The following is an 18,431-nucleotide window of genomic DNA, read 5'->3' on the forward strand; positions in this document are numbered from 1 at the left end:
AGCACGGAAGCGTAAGGGGCGGATCCCCCTCCCACACAGGTGTTGATGTTGGCCCACGAGGACGAGAGGGCGATTGAGGAGGGGGCGGGCTGAGGAATGTGGGTTATGCCGGGTGGGTGTCGCGGATTGTAAGAGTCGGGTGAGGGTATTGGCGGGTGGGTGAGGTATGTATGGAGGCGGATGATGGAGTGAGGAGGGGCGGGTAAAAAGGGTGGTCAAAGAAAGAAAGAATGGAGGAAAGAGATGAAGGTTGATAATATGATGGATCATGACGCGCCCCAGTCGCGTTGTTGCCTGTCTGGATCGGGTTTAGTGTGGCGGGCCGACGCGTGACCATAAACAAATAGTCGCTCTTATGTCAGCGGGATCTATAGTTCTGAGTGGGACGTATACACGACGGTTGACTCTGTTGACGAGTGGCAATATACACTACGGTGACTCTGTTGACGCATTCCTCTGCAGATAACCTTTGCCCCCTGCCCTGCCGGGGCTGAGGCGAATCCGAGTACGTGAACAGCTGGCCCCAGCGCTGCGACGTGGACGCCACCGGGCTGCCTACAAACAACAACAGGCGATCCCATTCGACAGAAAAATGCACCGAAGAGTATGCACAGAGGCACCTGGATCTGGGGCCGACGGCCATTTGTCGCGAGCATTGTTTCGGAGTTCAATGGACCAGCCGCCACGCGAACTCCCCTTGCTTCGACGGCTGCCATCCATGAGTTCTCCCACACACTCGCACGGCCACTGGATTCCTCGTCAATATGATGCGTCGTCATGCTAATTTGAGACAGTTGGCAGAAAGAAGGGCCTCCCGGGGCCGAGTGGCAAGGGGCCAGAGTCCACTGATTGCGTAGTTGGCCTGACGTGCCCTAGAACAACAACAAAGCACAACAAGAGACGTCAAGTACTAAACATAATAATAAACGCATTGGATTTGACACTGAGAACTACAGGGCTCGAGGCACAGTATCATGGCTGATCGTCCCTTCCAAGGAAGGCAGCCACTCCCTCCGCCTCTGACAAAAAAATTCCTGACGAGGCGTCCACTCGCTTTTGGAAGGCCCTAGATCCATGGTGCCCGAAGTGATGGACACTGCATTTTCGCCTTCTGGGACTCCTTGACTGGTGGTGAACAAAGGCGAACCACAGTTGGAACAAAACGACCGGGAGAGAGCTCTGCCTGATTCCTGGTTTCTGTCCTCGTAGACTTTGAGAACATCTTTTCCGGTAATAATACGGAGTTGCTATAGACCAGTTACTATGGATTTGATCAATAGAGATGCTGGGAAGCTTACCTCTTTCAAGTAGAAACTGTTTGCCATGAAGCTAGACCCGGTGCATTTGCGACAATTATCGCAGTGACACAGAAGAGTGGTTACCGGAACCCCAGAAACTTCATATCGGATTGTCCCGCAGAGGCAACTTCCAGTGATGACAGATGGCGGCATGACTTTATGATGAGAATGAAAAGTAATTAATAGCGGTAGACGAGAAGTTCGATCGATTTTCGTTGCCGTTAAGAATGAATGGACTCGTTCAGTCAGGCCTCCTACGGTATGACTCAGTGTTGCTCGAGAAACCTCGAGAAACTTCCGCCCGAATGGAAAATAAGAACAACCCGCTCCCTAGTCATTAGTCGGGCCCTCCCCAGCGAGAGCGCGGGTATGCTTCAAACCATTCTCTAGTTACCACTCCGGCAGTATCCACACAAATTACGAAGCCTGACGTGCCCCACCATGGTTTGTTTATCAGTGTGGCTTCAAGATCGTCCGGGATCTGCGAGTCATATCTCGCGCTACAAGTGATGCGTGAGAAAAGAAAATGAACATGTCTATCCAGCAGAAACGCACAAGAAAACAATAAATGCAGGAGAAGATTCAGAGGCATCTCATCTAGGGAGGATCCAAGAACAAGGCCACCAAAACAAACGATCCCAAAGTACGCTGCCGTCTAATGCTCTCTCTCGTCCCCGTCTATCTATCTACATGGCTAGGCCTGGTGTGTCCACCAATGCACTGATCTCTTGTCGGACCTCCTCAATTATCCGATCTGCCGTAGTGCTATCGAGTCGACTGTCAGGCCCAAAGAGTCCAAAGTCTAGCCGACCATCTCGAACTGCGGCCTCCACGTCAAGAGTGGGCTGTTGAAATCGCATTAGCATTCATTTAGTAACTTGGATTCACATCAGATTACTCACCCTGTAAACATCTTGAATAACCGCCAAAGCGTTGGAATCGAGTCCCCTTGTTGGAGTGGGTGGTGGTGCAGTTGCAATGTCGCCATTAGTTCGGGCATGGTGACACACGCCGGGACTTGAATCCCGCGGTCTCTCGAGTTCCTCACCCGGAATAGCTTTGAAAACAACATTTTTGCCTTCCTCGGTGTGGCCGCTGGTATCTGCCAACTCGGGTAATCGCAGGAAGTTGATGCAAGTGTCAATTCGGACGCCCGTCCATTCAGCAATTTCTCCAAGAGAGACACCAGCATGATCAACCATGCTAATTTCATTGACATCATTCTGAATTTTCCTAGCTGCAGCAAAGAGGCACGTATCATTCCTTGTGGCCCTGCCGTCGAGCCGAAGTGGGACAATATTGACAGTAGGCGCAACGAGCTCAGACAATCCCTCAGCGGCATAAGATCGATTGGCAAGATACAAGCCAACGATCAAGCTCTGTCGGTCTTTCTCATCATGGACGAAGATTCGAGCGTGGACACGAGCGTACATGGCCAAAAAGATGGATTGTACACTGAGACCTTGGCGCTTAGCGGCTATTTCAAGCCTAGTCATGTTTGAAACTAGCCCTGGGCGGTAATACTGGTGGATGACGCCGAATTTAGACTTCTGTGGCACTGCGGTCTTGTTGGTTGAGTATTGGCCCAGGTATTTCTTCCAGAATTGCCGCCGAATATCCACTGGTGAATGAACGAGCTGGAACGCCACAAACTGTGAGATGTCCACGAAACCAGGGTGTGGTTCCTGTTCCTCTCCTTGTCTGTACAGGGTGGCAAGTCTGTCAATCATGGAGGGAAGACTGACAGCATCATAGAGTGCATGGTGAATTTGCAGCACGAGTGCTGTGCCTTGGGATGTATGGCACGCATGTAGTGCAACTGGCACCGAGCCCAAGCCTCGTTGTGTCTTGCTCGAAATCATACGGTTATGAACTTTCTGGTGCCAGACAACGGGATTCTGGACCGACCTCAACACGGCTTGGACATATGGCAGTCGTGGAAGATCTCTCGCAGGGATGAAGACAGTCCGGAGGATGGGCATCTGGTCTATGAGTCTAGCCCATGCTCTCTCTAGTCGCTCTTCGCTCAGCTCTCTCGATGCCAGGTAGTAAAATTCAGGATAGAACACATCCTGGTTCTGGGCGTGCATTGACAGAAAGTATGATTGTCCCGCTGTTGTGGGAAAAGTGCTCTGAACCAGACGCGGATCAACACCATATGACTGCAGCAGTGCCTTCACATCTACTCCGCTGAGAGAGCTGCAGAGAGCGCCAGATATCTCTGCTGTTGTGAGCTCCGTTCGGGCGCTATTTGCTGCTCTGGCCATTCCATCAATTGTTCCAGCTTTGAGAATGTCACTGACAGCAAGTTTGACGGATTGCTTCTTCAGAAGGGCCACAACTTTGATAGCACTGATGCTGTCCAGTCCCAGTTGGAATATAGTTGCACTTTTGTCAATCGAGACCTCTGGGACCCCAGCGACAGTCGAAAGGACATTGCGGATCTTGGACTCGAGGGGAGACCACTCAGTTGAATGCGGTGCTTGAGACCATGCATCGACCACATCCATATTTCCAGCCGAAATTTCCTGGAAGACTGGGCCTCTACATATGCTCAAGCCCTCCCTTGTGAAATCGACGGTTTGTTGGTTGGGGTCATCAACGATGGACGAAAGTGTATGTGCCATCTGGCCCACAAGCTTCAATGTATCTTTTTCCCCCAGAACAGTCTCCCGACAAGCCACTCGGCCCACAAGGGATTCCCCAACGCCTTCAACCTCAGCGCAGATGGGATATTCGACATCTGACACACCTCCTATCGACGTGTACAGTTTCGGTCCTTGAGCGGTACTCTCGATAGGTCTCTTCTGGTAGATAAATAGCGTGTCAAACAATTGGAGTCGTCCTGTATCGGGTCTTGCGCGTCGAAGAGAGAAATGTTGGTGGTCTGACATCTCCAGAAGGGCCTCTTGCACATATCTCACCAGTTCCAAGCGCGTACCATGGAGAACAACACGCATGGCTACTGTGTTCATGGTAGGAAAAATCACATGCTCAGAGCCGGCGACATTTCGGCCAGAAAGAACGAGACCGAAGACGACATCCAGCTTTTTGACATAGCCTGCGAGCACAAGGGACCAGCAACTGACCAAGAGTGCCTGCATAGTGATACCATGACGCCTGCAGAAAGCCTCTGCTTTTCTGAGCGGGACAGAAAGGGGTTCCTCGGCCCGGTGGACCACATCTTCATCCTTGCCTGCATTCTCGCTTGGTGGGAAGGCCACTGGGCTGTAGTTGGACAGTGTTGCTCTCCAAAATCTGAAAGCACGATCATCAGACGAGGATACAATCTGCTCAAGAATGCTATCGCTTGATGGACGGTTGCAAACATCGCCTGCATAACATCTGGCAACGTCCTCATGGAGCAAGTTGATTGACCAGCCATCGTAGAGAGCATGCGCAATTGATAGAACAAAGTAACGCGTATCGCCATCCACAGCTACTGTGACGGTCACGAGTGGGCGATGAGCCAGGTCTGTGGTAGCCCTTGAACGATGTGTCTCTATGATGGTATTCACTGACACTCCATGCAGGTGGACAATCTGGAAGTCGAGATTGCCCTCACTGTGGACGACCTGGGCGTAAGAAGTGGATATCTCTGGATCCCAGACTTCGACGAATGAGGTACGAAGTATTGGGTGAGCTCTCACAGTAGCTTCCCATGCTTCTTGAAGTCGTAAAAGATCTACATGGGGCTCAAGCTGGAGGATTTCGTGGTTGTAGTAATGTTTGTAGCCAGATGCGATCATTTCTGCCACCATGGCTTCTTGAATCGGGGTAGCAGGAAGAATTCGACAGAAATCTTGAGGTAGAAGTCCTTCTCTTTCCAGGAATCCTGTCAAAGATATTTCCATCTGGCCCAGCAAAGGATATGTGCCATTCTGCGTGCGGTGATTTGGCTCTAACAATTGTCCGACCATGGTTTTGACAGTTCGATGGCGCATGATGGTGCTCACCGGAAGCTTGATTCCTGACTTGCTCAATAAGGAAGATAATTTGATCGCATCGATGCTATCAAGTCCTACTTCAAAGATAGACATGTCCTCGGAGACAGATTGGTGCTCGACCCCGGCCAGAGTTGCAATGGCTTCGCGGATTGTGCAAGCTTGAGGTGTCCATTGAAATTCTGGACCATCAACAACAGGACGTTTCACGGCCACACGCGGCTTCTTCATTCCACCAATCTTTTGAGGGTGGTTTTCATGGTGCGCATCATTGATTTGAGGCAACCGTCGGCTGGGATTGTTGGCGAAGTCGGATAAAATTCGCTCGAAGCTGCTAAGTACCTGCTCCGCCGCATCTGGTGATAGAACATGACTCTTTGCGGCAAGCGTCCCTGTCAGTGATTCATTTCCATGGCGCGTAATCTCGAAGGCCAGAGGGTACTCGTGCTGAGCCTCCGAGTCGAGCGGGCGCCATAAATGCTCCGTGAACGCTTGACCATCGTTGGGTTCCCTCTGGAAGACGAAAAGAGAGTCGAAAAGCTTTCCCTCGGAATGTTTTCCCAGCCACTTTACAATATCCCGGAGGGGAGTGTGCTGGTACTGAAGTGTGGAAACATGATACTCGTGGCACTTCAGCGCAATGTCGGACCAATAATCCAGACCACGCAATTGAATGTTGCTCGGGATAGTGTTGAAGAAAGGCCCGACAACATTATCAATGCCTGCAACATCAATAACCCTTCCTGACGCAACGATACCGAGTGGTGGTACAAAAGAGTAGTGTTGGTAAAGAGTGAGAAGCCAGCAGGCATGAAGAACAGCCTGCTCTGTGACGTTGAGCGATCGTCTGAGGTGATCCACATGCTCAGTTGTGTTTATACGCATCCCGTAAACTGTCGACGGGCTGTTTTCATGATCTGACTCGGTCAGAACTCGATTTTCGCATGCTGCGAGATGCTTTCTCCAGAATGTTTCAGCGGAAGGGTCTCTGCAGAAGGGGCCCAAGTGCAACATGTCAAGGAAATTTGGTGGCCGCTCCACAGACTGGGACTGACCAAAATAGTGACGAGCAACAAGGCTGAGGAGTAGGCCCATGCTGTGGCCATCGTACAAAGCATGAAAAATATTTAGACACATAATCCATTTGCCAGACAAGCCAACAACACCAACTTCCCAAAGATTCGTCGACAGACCATCGAGGCCCCACACCCACTGTTGATGTCTCTGTTCCAGGAATCTATTTATATCTTCCTCTTGTGGCACAGTGGCATAAAACCAAGGGAGACGGTCCCTTTTCAGAATGGCCTGAGCATAGCCGTCTGGCGATGGTGAGAACCGAGCCCTCAGCATCTGAACCTCCTGCTGAGCGTGAGACCATGATGACTGCAGTTTTTGAAGATCAAACGAATCTTCAAGCTCAAAAGTAAAGGAGGAGCAGTACAGAGACGTGTTGCTAGACAGAAAATGGTATATGATGCCTTCTTGGAGTGGTGTACAGGGGGCAATTCTCTCAATTTCAGTGTCAAGAATCCCGATATTCTCAAGGACAAGGTGTGTATTCTTGTGGACAAAAGCCTCAATACCCTGTTTGGCACGCTTGTGGAGACTATCGGGCAAAACGGTTGGTGCTGTTGACATCTGAAAAGCTGAGGACATGCCTGCAATCGTCGGATCTTGGGAATAATTAGCAAAAGGGACACAAATTTCTAATAGAATTGAACTTACGCTTCATGATCAATGATGGCTGAGCTTGGGAAAACCCAGCCTCTCTCAGACTCCTGGAAAATGCTATCACCGAGATTGAATCAAGTCCCAATTCGTAGATACTCGACCACGAAGAAATTGTCAGGTCAGAGGATCCGAGAAGTTCGGACAGGACAGAAATTATTTTCTGCTGTTGTGAGTTATCCGTGTCTCGATCAGCACCCAATGCCGTAAGTTTCTGTATCTCCTCCAGAGGTAGTTCCTGGTAGATGCTCTTCAAGAGCTTCGTATCGGCTTTGTTGTTTGCAGAAAGAGGGAAGCGAGTCATAGGAATGACATGTGATGGCACCATGTACCCAGGAAGGTGTGTGTGGCACGCAGTCTTGATAACCGATAGCATCGTACTGTCAGCTTCAGAGGCACGAACTTCCACAGAGTGGGAATTCTTCTTGTCTGCTGTTGTTTCAGTGACGAAGGAGATCAGCTGGTCCTTGGAATGCTTCGGATGTTTGATGACCAAAGTGGTCACTTCGTTCACCTCGGGGGTCGATTGCTTGATCACTTCGTTGATCTCTCCGATTTCAAGCCGCTGCCCACGGAGTTTGACTTGGTCATCGATGCGACCTAGAAACTGAAAGCTGCCATCATACAAGATCCTGACAAGATCGCCGGTGCGATATATGCGATCTTGATGTTCAGGCACAACCTGAAACCGGTCCATAGTCAACTCTGCCCTGTTCAGGTAGCCTTTTCCGACTAGAGGTCCAGATACACAGAGTTCTCCAATACTCCCACGCAGAACGGGTGTTGTCGTGTCTGGACGGAAGACATACGACCCTACATTGTCAAACTGCGGTCCGATGTTTGAAGCTTTGTCGTTGGCAGACATTCTGGGGAGCATGGTGCATCCGATGGTTACTTCTGTCGGTCCATAACCATTGTATATAACTCCATATTCCCCCCATGCATCGAGAATTTCTTGCTTCAGTTGCTCACCACCAGTGATAAATACTCCTCGACAAAGTGAAGGAACCTCGGCCGGATGAACCAATCTTGCTAGGCTGGGGGTGAGGTCAATGTGTGTGATTTGAAGCTTTTGTATTGTGCCCGGTAAGTCTTCAAATAGAAGATCACGAGGACATGATGTGACGCAAATTCCAACACTCCAACTCCAAAATTGCTCGAGGACACTAACGTCAAAGTGGAAAGACGCAAACTGCAGCCACCGAGAGTGATCATCCCAGTGTGGTGCGAACAGTCTTTGAAAAGCCAACATTGCCTGCACAGTGTTGTCATGGGTGATCTCACAGCCCTTAGGTGTTCCGGTCGTGCCAGACGTATACAGGCAATAGCATGTATCATCTGGCTGAATTTCTCGAGGCAAAAGAGGTTGTGCTGAAGGAATCCCATCAAGTAGACCTGGTTCATCGAGGAATTGAATATCAACATCAGATAGACCTTCCACTTCTGTCCGTTTAGATGAATTGCAAAGCAGAAACATCGAGCTCGAATCTTCCAGGATAAATTGTTTCCGGGAGACTGGTGCTGTTGGGTCAATGGCCACATAAGCACAGCCAGATTTCAAAATACCTAAGATTGCCATCGATGCCTCGGGACACTTGTCGAAGCATATCGCGATCATGCTGCCAGGAGTGGCTCCCTTCGCCTGAAGGAATCGAGCAATTCGATTGCCACTCTCATTAAGTTCGCTGTAAGACCATGTTCTCTTTTGTAAGACATCCCCCGAGAAACCCGACACAAATTCGAATGCAATCCTCTCTGGGGTTTTCTCGGCGTTCTTTTCAACAAACTGATGCAATAAAGAGACTGGGGATTCTATTCTCACTTCCTTCGCAGACGTGATTGAAAGCAAATCGCGACCAATAGAAGAGTAATTGCCACAACTAGAATCTGGCAGGAAGAGAGTGTTTTCCAAGAGTTTGTCGTACTGCTTCAGAATCATCTGTGCCTGCTCTCGAGGAACAATGTCACTCCGGTAGCTTAACCGGATTTCAAGCTCGGTTGACTGCGGAATCAACTCGATGGAAACAGGATACTGGACAGAAAAGTTAGCAGTTCCTCATAGACTAGCAAAGAGAGAATGCATACATCGATCTTTGTCACTTCATCGACGACCTCCCATGCCTCGGGTCGTTCTGTAACTGACGCAAATTTCTGGTAAACGAACAAGGTATCGAACAGAGGCTCATCGCTTCCCATCCATCGTTGAATATGTGATAACGGGGTAAACTGATTCTTCACCAAGGACACATTCCTCTTCAGTGTCCGGTCCAACAGTTCACGGTTAGTGCCTTCAACGCGTAAAGGCATTGGCACCGTAACAAGACACGGAAAAACGGCTTCCCAGGAAGCAGCTGACAAGTTTCGACCCGAGAGCACAGTTCCAAACACAGTGTTTGACTCGCCAGTATACGCAGCAAGAAGTCGGGCCCATGTGGCCTGCCCAGCTGCTTGTAACGTGACACCAAGTTTTCGACAGACATCATTGAGTGCGTTCTGAGGCAGTGAACATTCAATCGAATTTTCGAGGATGTTTCTTTTCTCGACACGCGTTGGGTGAAGGTCGGGAAATTTGCAGGCTTGCACTTCTGGGGCCAAAGATTGCCAGAACTCTTGTGTAGTCTCGCTCTGTTTTCGGCTCTCGACCAAGATAGGACCAAGAGTTTCGGTGATGGAAAGAGGTACGGACAGATCCTTTCCTTCGTACATTGTCGCAACATCTGCAAACACTGATGCCAAGGACTGTGCATCGTAGATGGCATGGAGAGCAGAGAAATGCATGGTTGTAATTATGTCAGAGCATTCGACGGCAATGCTCCACGGTGGTCGGTGGAGATTCTTGAGGATCTCGTTCTCAGTCAACTGCGCATCACAATGCAATGTTTCATGCCATGGAATACCTATGCTCTGATGGTAGGTGATCATAGCAAACGGGTATTGTTGATCTCGCAGTTGAACAAAGCCAGTTCGGAGCATCTCGTGCCGAGCCATGGCCTGAGACCAAGCTTTCTTGAGTAATGTTCTATCTAGAGGCCGCGAAGACTTCAAAGCCATTTTATTGAAGTACATGGCACCATCGGAATTGTTGAACATGGCCAACATGCCATTCTGCACTGGCGTACAGGGACGCAGAGACTGTACCCTGTCTTGAGGAATATGAAGCTGCTCACAAACAGTGTCCAGATATTGAGTTTCGAAGCTTGAAAAATCGAATTCACCGTCTTTAGCGCTCTTCTCGGCAGAATTTAGCAACGAAGCGATGTTTTCAATGGAAGCACTCTATATCTCTTCAGTTGGAAACTCCATGCATGGAAATCTCTTGGACACATACCTCTAGAAGCTCACCAGCGGAGATTCTGTAACCCATTCTACGTAAAGTCGCAGCTAACTGAACAGCATTGATGCTATCCAAGCCAAGCTGAAAGATGGTCGTTTCTTGCGTTACGCCATCATTGTCGAACTCAGAAAATTTGCAAAGGATGTCTCGAATCGCTTCCTCCTGGTAGGACCACTGGCGGGGTATACGCGGTGTGGTTGAAGCAAACTCGATGAACTTGTTTGACTGGGTGGTACTGTGTACAAACAGCTGCGGAATTTTTGCGTTCAGGAGTTGTTTGTCCGAAACTTGAGCAGAAGGATAGCGAGTTGTGTGGTTAACGAGGGCCACAAAGTCCTCAGCAATCTGTGTTGCTGAGTTTTGTGAAATATGGGTTGTCTGAAAGTGAAGACAAATGCGAACGTCGTTGTCTACCTCATCGGGAACAATCTCACAAACCAAAGGAAACCCCATGTTTCCTTCGTCACAAAGCAGCTCCCAAACGTGCGAGTCCAGTTTCGGGCTTCCGTTTTGGAGAATGACCAAGGTATCAAACAGCCGGGTGCCGTTGGTAAGAATTCGTTTTTGGATACGACGCAAAGGACTCAGCTGATGGGGCAGGATGTCGGTGTTGCTCTTCTGTGCCAACTTTATGATGTCTCCATTTGTAGCTGTAGAAGGAACTTTAATCCGCACCGGTAGTGTATTGAAGCAAGGCCCGACAATTCGATCTACGCCCTCTAAGGGAAGAGTGCGGCAGCTAAACACGTTTCCAAAGCAGACGTCGGACGAACCTGCGTATAATGACAGCAGTCTGGCCCATGCACCATGAAACACATTCAAGGGTGTAACAGAGAGGTTCCTGCACGATTGTTTGAGTGATTCGAGAGATGTGTTCAAAGTCATATGGATTTGCTGAGAGGCTGACTCCTCCCCCAAACCTTTGTCATTCTGACGCGCAGATAGTAGTGTTGGAGACAAGCCAGATAAATACTTGTCCCAGTACGCATCTGATACTCCAGAATCAACGGATGTCATATACTCAACAAATTGGCGGAACGGTGTTCGTGGTGACGGTTCTCGACCAGACAGTGAGAGCTGGAGCTCATGCAACAACTGTGTTATGCCTTCACCGTCATAGAGGGCATGATGAATCGACAAGAGAAGGTATGTCTTTTGCGTTGTTGAGTCAGTGAGTAGGGTCAATGAGTAAGGCAATTCCCCATCGACAGGAGATCGGCCTTGGAAGTCTGCCTTTTGCTTGTCGATCTCTTGATTGAGATCATGGGATGAGGTCTCAACTTCGGACCATGGCAAATTTGCGTAGTCCAGCACAACTTGAGCATATGCAAATCGCTTATCATTTGTTGGCTTGAAGCAGGTCCGGAATATTTCATGTCTCTGCAACATCTGGTCCCACGCTGTTCTCAGTCCATGATGGTCTGTGTGTACTCGAATCAGTAGATGGTTGAAGTAAGCTGAGTGATTGCCAGAAGATCCAGCTGCAAGCATAGCTTCCTGCAACGGTGTACAGGGGTAGACATGCTGTACAGATCTACCGAGAACATCAAATTCAGTCTTTACTTGAAGGACAAAGCTCTCATCAAGCACCGTTGTCGAGCCATGCAGGGAAGACTTGTGGGTCTGGTGCTTCTTTTGCATTTCAGAAATCACCGCCGCAAGCTGAGCAACAGAGTCATGGCGCAGTATCGTTGACACGGACAGCCTACTGCAACCCGATTCCCAGAGCTTGCGTGAAAAAGATATGGCCGACAGTGATTCCAAACCTAGACTATAAAATGATGTGGTGCTGCGTATGTTATGCAAATGAGTACCGGTGACTGCTGATAGCGCTGCTGCTATTGTTTTCTCGGGACCAGTAAAGCCATCATCGGTGCCATCGAAACCAGCAGTTGAAGAAAAGGACTGGAGATCTTCCGGCTTCACCTTGTCAATCTGTTGTTGCAACTTGACACGATCCGTCTTTTTGGAGTCAGTCATGGGTATCTCATCCACTGGAAAGAGAAGAGAGGGAACCATATGTGGCCGAAGCTTCATGTTGAGCTCCTTGAATAAACTGCTGATGACGGTTTTAAGTCGCTCTGTGTCTCTCAATTCTTGAACACCTTGAGAAGAAATCCAAAAAGTGACCAGCTGCTGTTGGTTGAAATTCGGACTCCTGAGAATCATGCTCACGGAATCCTTAACCTTTTCCAAAGATAAAAGAGCATTGTCGATCTCACTTAGAGCAAATCGTGGGCCATGATCCTGTCTAGGAGTGAGAACGAGGGATCCATCTGGGAGAAACCTGCCGAAATCGCCCGTTCTGTATATCCTGCCAAAGTCTGGGTGTTCAATGATTCCGCCCGCCCTGGAAATTTCAGAGTTGGAGAGGCGCTGGCCCTATACAATACATGAGACATGACTCAAGCGTTCTCAATGTTGTTATGACTTACAACTTGCTCACCACCAATACACAACTCGCCAACTGCGCCACGAGGAAGTAGAGTGAATGTCTTCCGGTCTGCTACAACCATCGCAGATGTGTTCCTGAGTGGCCGGCCCACATTCAAAACCAAAGTCGACGGCTCAACTTCCGGGCAGAGGGTGCAGGAGTAAGTCAGTTCACGAGCGCTATAACCTAATTGGATATTAATCAGCTAAATCTAAACTAGAGAGAACAATAGTTTCAAGCAGGATAGATATCTGAATTTACCTTGACAAAGACCCCTTCCAGCCCAGTCCCGATGGACTTTGGCCGTCAGCTCTTCACTGGAAATGAACAGATACTGCACACTGGGGACATCTTGTGGTCTTATACGAGATGCCATTGCAGGAGTCAGATGGAGGTGCGTGATACCCAACTTCTCGATGGTTTGCTGCGTGTTTCTCATAATGTAGTCGTCCGATGTTGAACATAACGTCATTCCCATATGCCATGCGAAGAAGGTTTCGAAGATGGAGGCTGCTAGACTGTTAAGCCCTTTTCAAAAAGGAAAATATGCATAAGAACACTTACCACCAAATACAGGGGAAGAGGCTTGGAGCATTCTCGATCCTGGGAAACTTGGATATGAATCCTCCAATGCATAAAAGCTGCTTTGCACATTACGGTGAGAAATGGAAAGAAGAGTCGTTGGATCATCACTTGTAGACGTAGTCTCGATGTAGGCAACATTAAACTCTTCGTTAGGCGTGGGCGGGTTTCTGTCAGGGTAACCATCTAGAGGTTCGTCGGCGCGAACAATTTGCACGGAGCTCTGAGCACCCCAGTAATATCGGTGTTCTGTCTGAGAATCGACGATACAGAATCTGAAGTTTGTCGTCTCCAAAATGGTCTGGAGCGCCTGAGATGAAGCTCGAACGTCCAATGGCACAACACCAGCTCCAATTTTGGCGACTGCCAGTAAGGAGATGTACAGACTCGGACACTTTTCAAGAGAGACTGCAATCAAGTCGGTACTGGTTGCTCCGAGTTGCAAAAAATGATGTGCGAGGCGATTTGCCTTCGTGTTCAATTGACAATAAGTTATGGCTTGGACTTCAACGTCAACGGAATCCGGCTCTTTAGAAAGTAGATGTTCAACGGCAAGGCGAGACGGGTCGACAGAGGAAATGAGTTCGACACCAGATGCAATACCTGGAAAGTTGACTTGTGTCTCAAAATCCGCATTGTGCATAGACAAGACTGACGACGGGAAGTGGCAGCAAATATCAGAAATCGGGAGGTCTGGCGAGTCGATAAGCACAGATGCCACACAATCAATCTGTTCCAATAGAATTTCCGCCTGTTCACGGGGCAAGATAGATCGTTGGTATGTTGCCTTTGCACAAATGTGATCTTCTCGGGGCTCAAATTCTAGAAGAAGAGCAAACTCCAAAAATTCCGCGGCGGCTACTTCTTGGAAAAAGGTGTCTTGATGTTTACCTGCCCAAATACTTTCTTGCCACACGAGAGCACTGTCAAAGAGGCTCCTGCTGGGGTTTATCCCTGAGGCCTTCTTGATGTCTTGGAGAGGGAGACTGCCATGTTCAAGAGACTTGCGGTTCATATTCTGAATTGCCAGCAGAAGATCGGTTATACGCTGCATCTTGTCGATATTCATGCGTGTTGGCAGGATCCGGATACAGGGTCCTAGGACTGCCTCTATTCCTTTGATTGGTAATGTTCGACCTGAGGAGACGGTGCCGAAAACAACATCACCAGTTCCTTGGTAAGAAGAGAGTAGATAGCAGAACGCAGCCTGGAAGACGGACTGTCTACTCACTCGGAGAAGCTGGGAGACTTCGTTGAGTTTCGACACGGAGATATCTAGCACGCGTGTAGCTTCCTCCGTGCCGGGCAAGATTCTGTCTTGTCCGTGGAAGTTGGGGAAAGCTGAAGGAGAGAATCCCTGGAGTTGATCGCGCCAGAAGAGTGAAGATTCCGTCGTAGATCCACGCATTTTGTATTCGACAAAAAAATCCGTCACAATGTCATAGGCTGGTCGAGAGGGAAGCTCCTCTCCTTTTAGGATGCTTTGAAGGTCTTTGAGCATCAATTGCCAGGACCACCCATCGTATAGGGCATGGTGGATATGCACGAGCACCCTCAACTTGTCATGCTCTGTCTTGAACTGGATTCTGAATGGATGTAAAAGGTCATGTTCTGCGCCCAAACTCACGTCGAAGTCAAGCTCGTTGCACGTCTGGAAAAAGTGCTCGTCGAGGGATTTCCAGGTAAAGCGGCCGTAGGATTGATCTTTCAACCCAATTTCCACGAAGCCAGCCTTCAGGATATCATTGTGTTGTGTAAGCCTGATAAATGCATCTTTGGCAGACTCCAGGCTGATTGAGGAGTCAAAATCCAGCTCGACCCAATTGCAGTATGCTTTCATATTTCGAGCCGTCTCCAACAACATGGCTTGCTGAATATGGCTACAAGCCTTGACTGCTGTAACTTGCAATCCCAGTCCGAGGGTTTCTATTCTGGCAGCTCCGGCTTCTGCAACTAACTGACTGATTCTCTGGACACTGTCATTCATGTCTTCGGGTGGTTGGGAAGTCTCCAGTTCTTTAGCCAGCAGCCATATCCCGTCCACAGAGTCAGCCTCTAGCAGGTTCCATACATGCAGGCGAATCCCAGCGCTCAATAGATGGGAGGCGAGACGGATAGCAGCCAACGAGTCAAGACCTGCTGATATCAAACTCTCTGTTTGTGAGGGCCGTGTGCCCAATACATCGGTGATGGCTGAGACGATCGTCTCTTCGGTGGCATCTCTGAATGGTGGCTGGTCCACAGACTGAGTAGTACTCCGATGCTGGGCAAAATCCACCTCAAGCGCCTTGCGATCAATTTTGCCTGATGGAAGCTGCGGTAATTGATTGACAAGCACGAATTCTCCGGGCACCATGAATCGAGGAAGCCACTGACGACAGACATCTCGGAGCACGCTATCAACTGTGCTTTCGCCATCGACGAGCACGAATGCAATCAAGCTCCCATTGCTCACTATGGCCACTGCTGCTCGAACGTTTGGCGCCCTACAGATAACATGCTCAATTTCCCCAAGTTCAATCCGTTGGCCGCGTAGCTTTACTTGGCCGCTGGAAATTCGCCCCAAGCACTCAATGTCTCCTGTGGGTAGCATCCGAGCTTTGTCCCCCGTTCGGTAGAGTCGACCATGCAATGGATGGTCTATGAAAGCTTTTGCGTTTTCTTCAGGCCGGTTCAGGTACCCATCTGCCAACTGAAATCCGCCCACGACCAATTCTCCAATCTGGCCCCATGGAAGAGGTTGGAGCATCTCAGAGAGTGACTTGTCTTCAATGTCGAGTGACACGATATAAGCGGAAACAGTCTTGAACGGCTTCCCAATCAAATTGACGCGAGCATTCGCTTGGAAATGGGTGGCTGCAGTGCAATGAATAGCGGCCTCTGTTGGTCCATACATTCCATGCAGGATGCCGGGCGAGTTGGGCGAGTGACCAAACTCATCCACCACATGTCTGCTGAGCATCTCACCGATAGTAAGCAGGACTTGGAGTGATGGCGCCGCCGCACGCGTGCGCAGCAATTCTCCCGCGACCGTCGGAGTCAACTCTGCGGCTTCGACTTTCATTTCTGTCATGACGTGGGAGATGTCAAGAAGCATATGCTCTCGTTCGGCGCCGATTAGAGTGGCTCCTCGCATCAGGGGAAAGAAAACTTCAAAAACCGAGACATCAAATGTGGGGGACGCAAATTGCAAAAATCGTCTAAATGGGGGTATCAAATCATTATGGGCAAGCAAAGATTGAGTAACGGCCAGATGAGAGATCCCAACACCCTTGGGGTGGCCGGTTGATCCGGATGTATACATCACGTAGGCCAGGTCGGAAGAGGAGATTTTCTTCCATGGCTCTATCGTGATAATAGAATCCTTTGTCTTCAGGTCATCCACGGTAATCACGGCCAGATGCCCGTCTTGAGGTACTCTTGAAGCCAAGCTACCCTGAGTGACGACGACCGAGGCCGCTACATCTTGGACGATGAAATCCACCCGGTCCAGGGGTGCATCAGTATTAAGCGGGCAAAATGCCGCGCCAGCTTTGAGGATTGCTAGCCAAGAAATATACAGCTCAACAGACTGGGGTAGCAGCACAGGCACTACCCGCTTTCTAGAATCATCTGCCGAGGCTAGGCTGCTAGTGATTTCAGCTGCCAGCGTCGTAGAGAGAGCATCTAAGGCGTGATATGTCAAGCTACGGATTTGTCCATCCGCAGCCAAAAATTCAATGGCATTGTTGGAGCCAGATCCCGTGAGTGCAACAAGCTGGTGCAGGAGCTGCGACCCTGGTAGCAGGGACGGAGAAGGGTTCAAAATTGACATCTTCGGCAGCTCGTTGGCAGACAGTTTCACCTGAATGCCCATCTGTGCTGCTTGCTTTTGTACGAATTGCTTCAGCTGCCTGCCCAGTTGGTACAAAAATGAATCATCCACAATCGTCGAGTGCAACACACCCGACTGCGTCGTTGGATCCAGGAACCAGGTTAAGGCACCCGATGCTGGTGCGTGCGTGGATGACGGACCGGCCTCAATAATAACGGCCGTGTGCCTTTCGGAAGCATCAGAGGCTGCATCCAGCACAGCCGGCTGGATAGTCCGAGTCGACAAGTCCACCTTGACCGGCTCCGTGTTCAACCGAAATACCGGATGCTCGTCCGTCGTAAAGGCATGTAACAAGCTGGCCCATGACCGGACATAAACGTCTGAAGGCAGGAATAGCTCATCCAGCTGCCATGGAACAACGGCGGGCGCCACAGCCTCGCCGTCGCTGACCGGGAATTGCGTGTATCGATCCATGGCCATCTAGTCACAACGGTGTGAGAGAGAGTAGCGGTCACTGCATGTTCCTGTCGGCGGCTGCTTAAGCTTTCCGCTTATTAGAGCAAGAAGCAACGTGAGTGGCTGCTAGGGTCACAGGAGCTTACGGAGGTGGTTCGCTACTCTGGTCTGCTCCAAAGGCCCGTGGTATGGATACGGAGGGTGGGCAGGATAAGCGACATCAAAGTCAAAAGCACGCGGGCGGAAGAAAAAATAAACATGGACAGGGTCTCCCAATCATCCACTTGGCTCGCCCTACTTCGGCTGATTTTCGTGCATAAGCACCGAGACCAACGCCGAAAAGTGTGGGCGGTAGGAGTGGGTAGGGTTATGAATAAATGACCAGGAAGGGCATCAAGGTCCGAGGGCATCGGCGGGTCCGTTCTGTGGGTGTTGGTTGTATTTCTTTTCTTCTTTCTTGTTTCAATAATGCTGTTTACAGGGTATGATTTTTCTATGGGAACAGGGAAGATGTCTCGATGACGTGACCTAACGCTCACGCACGAACTAAGCTCCGATCGGATCGAACTGGGGTTGGCCACGCCTTGACCGTGAGGGCCCAAACACGGGCTGCAAAACACTCGTCTCCACCCGCCAAGGTGTCGTCGTAGAGATGGACAAACTCGTCCTTGCCTCCCCGACATCGGGCTCCAGTCGGGCCACTCTTGTTTTCACGTTCAACCGCAGCCATTACTAATAACCCTCGTGCTGTTGCCTGCTCAATCTAGCACAGCGGGGATGTCCTTCTGGGTTGCAGACAGACCACGGAGAACATGCGGTGGAGCAAAAGACTATCTTCCAG

General features: G+C 49.8%; 1 protein-coding gene across 1 annotated transcript; it reads right to left on the bottom strand.

Annotated features, from left to right (window-relative positions):
- Nucleotides 1-1,984: 1,984 nt before the first annotated feature.
- Nucleotides 1,985-17,608, bottom strand: N7474_007040 (AMP-dependent synthetase/ligase; the record flags this gene model as incomplete). The annotated part of the gene is made up of 8 exons (XM_057198450.1): nt 1,985-2,143; nt 2,201-6,915; nt 6,968-9,002; nt 9,056-10,246; nt 10,299-12,686; nt 12,740-12,924; nt 13,000-13,248; nt 13,303-17,608. 8 exons carry the CDS (start codon nt 17,606-17,608, stop codon nt 1,985-1,987), a joined length of 15,228 nt encoding a protein of 5,075 aa, XP_057051890.1.
- Nucleotides 17,609-18,431: the final 823 nt, after the last annotated feature.

This window comes from Penicillium riverlandense (assembly GCF_028828495.1).
Source record: "Penicillium riverlandense strain IBT 135883 chromosome Unknown utg000006l_segment0_segment0, whole genome shotgun sequence".
NCBI classification, from domain to species: Eukaryota; Fungi; Ascomycota; class Eurotiomycetes; order Eurotiales; family Aspergillaceae; genus Penicillium; species Penicillium riverlandense.